The sequence below is a fragment of the Poecilia formosa genome, unplaced genomic scaffold, assembly GCF_000485575.1.
Source record: "Poecilia formosa unplaced genomic scaffold, Poecilia_formosa-5.1.2 Scaffold134, whole genome shotgun sequence".
In the NCBI taxonomy this organism is placed as follows: Eukaryota; Metazoa; Chordata; class Actinopteri; order Cyprinodontiformes; family Poeciliidae; genus Poecilia; species Poecilia formosa.
Genome location: NW_006800073.1, coordinates 1,166,739 through 1,173,707, shown reverse-complemented (window position 1 = coordinate 1,173,707; position 6,969 = coordinate 1,166,739). Strand labels below are relative to the sequence as shown.

The 6,969-nt window shown below is 38.9% G+C and overlaps 3 protein-coding genes across 4 annotated transcripts in view; all 3 read right to left on the bottom strand.

Moving 5' to 3' along the window:
• Positions 1-6,969, bottom strand: part of LOC103145014 (claudin-4-like) — a 129,574-nt gene that overhangs the window by 102,213 nt on the left and 20,392 nt on the right. The window lies entirely within an intron of this gene.
• The window catches only part of LOC103144968 (claudin-4-like), a 104,374-nt gene that overhangs the window by 89,543 nt on the left and 7,862 nt on the right, over positions 1-6,969 (bottom strand). The window lies entirely within an intron of this gene.
• Positions 1,586-3,034, bottom strand: LOC103145012 (claudin-4-like). Its single transcript, XM_007562225.2, has 2 exons — positions 2,921-3,034; positions 1,586-2,508 (listed from the first exon to the last, which is right to left on the bottom strand). Exons 1-2 carry the CDS (start codon positions 3,032-3,034, stop codon positions 2,053-2,055), a joined length of 570 nt encoding a protein of 189 aa, XP_007562287.1. The 3' UTR covers positions 1,586-2,052.

The window sequence follows — 6,969 nt, the reverse complement described above, 5'->3', positions numbered from 1 at the left end:
CGGAAGTTCTGCTTGGTTTTTTGCACATCTGTGGTTTTGTTTCATGCCAATGAAGAGTCTGTGGTAATCTAAGATAAGTATAACAGGATGTAAGTTTTGACGTCTGTAGCAAATGTTTAGTGGAAAGATTTCTTTAAAAGCCCATAAAGTATCTCAAACTCATTTCATTCTCTGAACATGGTTTTGAACATGGGGAAGACGAAATGATGGTTTTCTCTCAAACTGCCAGAGGTCCATTTGTTGCTTCCCACTGCTCTCTGTGCACAAATGCAGTTTGTCAGTAATTATATAAATATCTTTATTTTAGATAAAGAGTTTTAAAAAGCACATAGAACAATGCTCAAGCCTCATCTGCATTTATCTTTAGTTGCATTGATTACTGCAGCAGCATCTTCACAGGTCTGTTCAACAAATCAAACAGCTGCAGCTGATCCAGAGGCTACTGCTGGTGGTCTCACTAAAACCAGGAAGATGGAGCACATAACACACCTGAAGCTCAGAGAATAGACTTTAAAATACTGTTGTTAGTTTATAAATTGTCAAGATTTGGTGGTTTGCGGTGGAGAGATGAGAACGCAGGAACCCAGGTTGTGAAGAAAATGATGAGTTTAATGATAAGAGCTCAAAACAGTCCAGAACAGGCGGCATGGCAGAGAGAATAGCATACAGCTAATTACCAGTAGCGTTTGAAAAACGAGAGCCGACACAGGACTTAACCAGTTATACTGTGACGACTAACTCGCTGACAGACTTACGCTGACAAAGCAAGGATCCGACAAGAGACAAAGGACACAGGTGGACTTAAACACACAGGGAGGGTAATCAGGGCAACTAGACACAGCTGGGATCAATCAGCAGGGAGGACAGGACATCACAGAGACTCACAGGGAACCAGGACACAGAAAACACCAAGAAATAAAGATCGTCACATAAATCACTGAACAGTTTTTACCAAATCATCTCACTTGTCTGACTGTCTGTTGGACACCAGTTCTTCTGATCTTAAACAAGGTGGATCTTCGAATGTGAAATGGTGCAACGTTGGCTTCACTTATAAACTGAATGAGGAAGTTCAAAACTCTGTAACTTTCATAAATCTGCTGTGGTTTGATGTCAGCAGATTAAACTGTTGGCATCTGAGCCAAAGGACCAAAATGCTGGAAATGAATAAACAGTTTGTGAAGATTTTCGGATCTTTTTTATTTAAACTGAGATGTGCCGATATTAAAGTTTAACAAAGGGAAGAAAAACTCATAAACAGATGTAGTTATGCAAAATCATCAAAAACTTTTATTTTAATTTCTTGTTTGCAAATGAAAAATACAAAGGCAAAAGCTGAAATATGAGATAAAATAAAGTCAGACGGTAACATTTTATTTGAAGGGTTTTTATCATTTTATAAAACAATATTTTTTGCATATGATATGAAGAATCAAAAGGCTGAAGTAAAGTTTTCTGTAAGTTGCTTTAATTTTTAATAAAATTTTGTAAAACAACAAAGAAAGCTATTACATAAAATTTTATTTTTTGATACATCTTATTTATTTTTCCAAACACATCTGACCAAAGATGATAAGTTGTGATTATTGTGCAAAAACAGAAACAGTTACAGTAAATGTTTTATCAATAGGAAGTAAAGCAGAAAACTGAGAAACATCATGAAATTGAAGCAAATCTGGTTTTTAAACTGGAATTAAGAAAGCATGAAAAAACAAAACAGTTTTAATATGCAAACAAAAAAATGCATCAAAACGTCACTGAAATCTAATTTTCCTGTATACAGGAAAATTATTTTGAAAGTCAAAAATGACATTTATGCCTTAAAAAATATTTTTCCTGAGGATCTTTGTGGAATCAAATGTTAACAGACTTTTAGAAAAATACTGGGAAAAGTCAAAAGTTTTACCGAGAACGTCTTCCAACACTACATGTTAAAAGTAGAAATGATAATTTGACGTCGTCTTCCCAGTTTTTACCAAATCATCTCACTTGTCTGACTGTCTGTTGGACACCAGTTCCTTCCATTAAGCCTCTACATTAAGTTTTTTTAGCTTAAACTCTGTTGCTGAAGAAGCTGGCGGCTCCTCCAGAGCTGCTGGATCTGCTTAAGTAGCAGAGCAGACCTCCAGTCAGCATCAACATCAAACCAGCTACAAAGCCGATATAGATGCTCGGTCCCAGCATCACTCCCACCACCAACACTGGTATGTTTCTCATATTATTTGAATGCCAGCTGACCGGGATGATCACCAGCAGGCCGGCCAGTATCAGGCCCACTCCGGCCGCCAGGATCATTTTGGGTTTGGTGTCTTGGTTCTGAACACATGGGGTGAAGTCGGAACCAAAGAACAGGAGGAGGAGGCTGAGAATACCCAGCGTGCAACTGATGACGGTCATGGCCCGGGAGCCATGAGGCGGTGAGATCTGCTCGAAGCTTTCATACGTTTCACACAGCTGCAGTCCGGTTCTCCGCTTCACACACGCCATCCACAGACCTCCGTGAACTTCCTATCCACCCAAAGACAAACAGATATTTATATACACTTTATTAAACATGTTCCATGAAATTAAATCAGATAGAAAAATCAAATAGTCTTTTTACTGAATGTCAAATATGTATTTATTTTGTGAGAATCTCTTTAAACTTCCATCCAAACCAGAAGTTTATATAAATTAATATCACTGAATCTTTAAACAGTTTAGAAAAGAACAGATGATGTCAGGAATCTGTAAGTTTCTGATGAGGCGTAAAACTGCAAAGTCAATATTCTTTTGTTTCATGTGTTGTTATAAAGACATTCTGCTTAAATTATACAATAAGACATAAAATAATGGCTGATTTAAAAAAAACTTTAAAGCTAACTAATAATAACTATCATTCTAATTTCAACCATAAAATGCATTTTGATTGTATATTTACCAGATCACCATAATGTCCCACAATCCATTCAGGCAGGGCACAGCAGGCGATGACCCCCATCAGCCCGATGGCGTCCAGAACCACAAATACCATCTGAACTGCTTTTGATGCCATTCTGTAAAAAAAAAAAAAAAAACTGGGATTAAATCATTTTCTGTGATATATTCTTGTGTTTTCTACTTGGCATCCTCTAAACAGGATTGGGCCTCTGGCAGCGACGTGCACAGACAGTAGAGGGCGCTAGAGCACCTGCCCACTGAAAATCACAACATGTTCAACATTCAGCAGCCGACATAAATAAAAAGAACTATTGTTACAAAGGCTCGGGTGGAAATTGTTTGTGACCAGATTGGGCCAGGTGTTGGCTGGTTCGGCCTGGGTGTGGAAGGTGCGCCACCCAGTGGTGAGTTCTCTATAGCACCTTCAGCAGCTGTAGAAAAAACCGTGTCTCTGAGAGTGGAGGCGTGCAGTTGGTGCCGACAGTTTCGGTTGGGGTGGATGTGCGTTCCTGACTTGTTGTAAGTGTTTTGTTATTAAATATGTTAGGGTAGTTTATTTAGTAGTTCTGCCTGTTCTGTAGGATGACGTTGTTCGTCGGGCCGTTGTTAGCATGCTACACATGGTTAGCTTCTCACCTGCGTAGTATTTCAAGTATTTAGGCTTATTACTGTTTCGTGTACAGTGGTTAATATCCGTACATGTTGATGTGCCTGTTTATTGTGACTTTTAAGTTATTTCACGTGTGTAGACCTCTTTAGCTGTCAGTTGTAGCATTTTATGAACATGTGGTCAGTTTGTGGCCAGCAGGTGTCACTGCTGCTACTTGTATTGGATACACGTGTAAGGTGTATTAATGTGGGCTTGTTTCTGTTAATCTAGACCACATCTCCAACTCCAAGCCACCTTCTGCTGCACATCTGCTGTAACGATGCAGTAAAGAGAGATTGAAAACAAAGCTCAGCTCCAGTTTGTTCTGATCGACACACAGTGGCGAGTGTAAATATCCCACCAGCTTCAACTTCAGAGTAGATCCTCATCTACAACTATATATAAACTTAAAATCTTTCTGTATCCAACTTGCTCATCGATCCACATGATGAGTCTTTCACTGTCCTTCTGCACAAAAACTAAAGTGAAACTGAACATTCAATAAAAATACCAAGCACTAGTAGAGAATATTCTCCAGCTGACACCTTATGGATGTAGATTAAGTTTTATTTTCCATATCTTATCTTAAAATTATGATGTGATTATCAGATTATTTTAATATGTAAATAACATCAGCAGCCATCTTGTTTCCAGCTCTCATTGCTTATAACTAAGAATAATATCAGTCATGTGTCTCACTGACCAACTGCACAGGTGTTGATGATTCTCATGACAGTCATATTCTGTGGTCCAGTTCTTACTACGTTCTGTTGGTTATGGGTCAGTTATGGCGCTTTTCCACTAACTAACCGGTTCGGTTCCGGTCCGCCTCGGCCAGATTCATTTTCCATTATCAAATCAGGCTCTTATTACTTCACCTATAACGAGACATTTCTCCATGTTATCAGTGAATTAATCTGCAGATGGAACCAGAACTTTTTCATCAAGATTAGGAAATTATTGACTGACAACAAGCTGTCATGATCCGTGTTTTTCTGTTTAGTTATTTTGGGATTTTCTGTGTTTAGTCCTGTTTCCCTGAGTCTCTGTGTTGTCCTGTCAGCCCTTTATTGTTCCCAGGTGTGTCTCGTTCCCTTGATTACCCCGTGTGTATTTAAGTCCACCTGTTGTCTTTGTCGGGTCCTTGTCTAATGATAGTTCGTCAGCCGACACAGTTGAACTGCTAAGTCCTGTGTCAGCATAAGCTCGTCTTGTCAGTCAGTTGCTACCGGTGCTGAGCCTCTTGTGTTTCTGCTCCGCCGTTCTGCCTGAGATCTGGACTGTTTTGAGCTACACTCTTCATTAAATCATTTCATCTCAAACTGGGTCCCTGAGCTCATTCTCACCACCACCAACCACCGCCTTATGACAACAAGCTCATATTTGTTGCTGTAAAGTTTCTTATAAGTTAGTTTTGTTTTATTTATGTTATACTGAGATATTTGCACCATGAACTAGACTAAAATTGGTTGGTAAGATTTTATGTTTTTGGATGTATTTGAGTCCATCAGAACCAGAACCTTGACATTCTCCATTGCTGAGTGTTGCTGCAAACATCAGAGGAGAGTTGACCACAGCTGCAGCGCTCACCATAACTGTATTTTATGGACTTTCTGTCAGTAAACAAGTTCCAGCCTTGAAGTAACAAATGCATGGACTGTTTTCTACGTCTCTCCTGGACAGGATATCTTAGCAATAACCCAGAAAGAAGGAAATCAAAGAAACCAGTTTACTATGAGATTTAAATAAGTCCTGGTCAAAAATAACTCAGAGGTTCTTTACTTTGTTACCAGATGCAGGAATGTAAACAGACATTTTGAGCCTCATGGCACAAAGAAATCAAGCAGCTGTCATCACATCTCTGATCTAAAGTCTCGTTTCTCTGCCACGTCGCTCCAACCTGTTGTGTGGTTTGGTTTTACCACAGGTAGTGAGGTTTTCCGTTATACTCAGTTAAAATCCTTCATCTGATCCAGAACGCTGCAGCAGGAGTTCTGGTGAAAACTAAAACCATCATATTTTTGCTCCATGGTTCGGTCCAACGCTTCAGAAAAACATCTAACCAAAAACAGAGCAGCTCGTTTTGCTCTCATTGTTCCAAATACATAATTATCAGAATGTGTGGTTTCGCTTCCCCGAAACGGACAGATGTTACATCCTGATCGTGGCTAAGGCCGTGGGAAGGTCACGTCTTCCAGCTCCATGTGTTCAAACTGCAGGGTGAGTTGAGTTGAATCCTTCCAGCGGCGGAACAGAAGCACTGGGTCCGCATTGTAGTGCAGCGCACTGCGCTTGTTACGGTCTAATTAACTTCTGCATTATTTCCAGATAAACTGTCGTCTCCTCAGTTTAGACTATAAACTATATCTTTAGTTTTCTCTGTTCTGTAATGGAGACTGGAATTAAAGGCTCCATTTAAACTAAAGGTTTGAATTGCGCTTCCTAACCAGACGCTCCGGTCCATCACTCTTCAACAGGCCGGCAGCTCCGGTCAGAAAGACGCATTTAGTTCAGAGTCCATGAGATGATATTCAGAAAGGATTTATTTATTGATTGATTTCAGTTGCCTCTGTGATGAACTCTGTGCGTAAAGTCTATCATGTCTGATCATGTGCAGTCAAGTGTTAATTACAACCTGCCAAAATGAAGGTTTAAGATTTTTCCATCGTTTACAAAGAAACCGGTCAAATACGGAAAACATTCCGTTAATTTGACCGGCTGTCTGGTTAATAAAGGGCCGTTTTTATCTGCAGGTCCATCTCAACCTGACACACACACACATAAACATGCAGTGAATAAATCGATTTCCAATCAGGTTGTTGCACCAAAGTTAAGAATAAACACGTTTTCACTGAAGTCCTTTAAATGTGTAAAGATTTGAAACTTTAAATTGACCTTTGTGACTGTACACAAAACAGACCAGGGTGTGTTTGCTTATTGCGAGGAAATGCAAAAGAAAACTTTTTCTCTGTGTGTTAAATTAACACAAAGGGTTTAATAACCAGCTCCATCATACATCAGAGTATCTGACTCTTTAATAATCACTCGTCCCCTTTTAACTTTCTTTATTTTTAACTCTTTCTTGAAGCTATTTGCGATTCCTCTGATCAGGTTGTCATTTAACGTTAAGAACAGCATAAACATTTAGTTAACATTTAGTTAATGCTGCTATTAAATGGTTCATTTTGTGTAAATTATGATGGATTTCTAATAAGATTATAATCCAACAATTCTTCTATTTTAGCTAAATCAGTTTTTCTTACCAATAAACAAATAAAAAGGCAAATAATTTCGTACCTTTTTCACGTTCTGCAGTTTCTTCTGTCTGTTGTGACTTTAAAGTGGAAAATGTGTGAAACAGCACCGAAGACTTATTGTTGCTTCATAACGGAAGTTCTGCT

Coding starts and splice junctions, on each gene's coding strand:
- LOC103145012 (XM_007562225.2), bottom strand. CDS start 3,034: ATGGCATCAAAAGCAGTTCAGATGGTATTTGTGGTTCTGGACGCCATC. Junction 2,509..2,920: donor TGGGACATTATGGTGATCTG/GTAAATATACAA, acceptor TTGGGTGGATAG/GAAGTTCACGGAGGTCTGTG.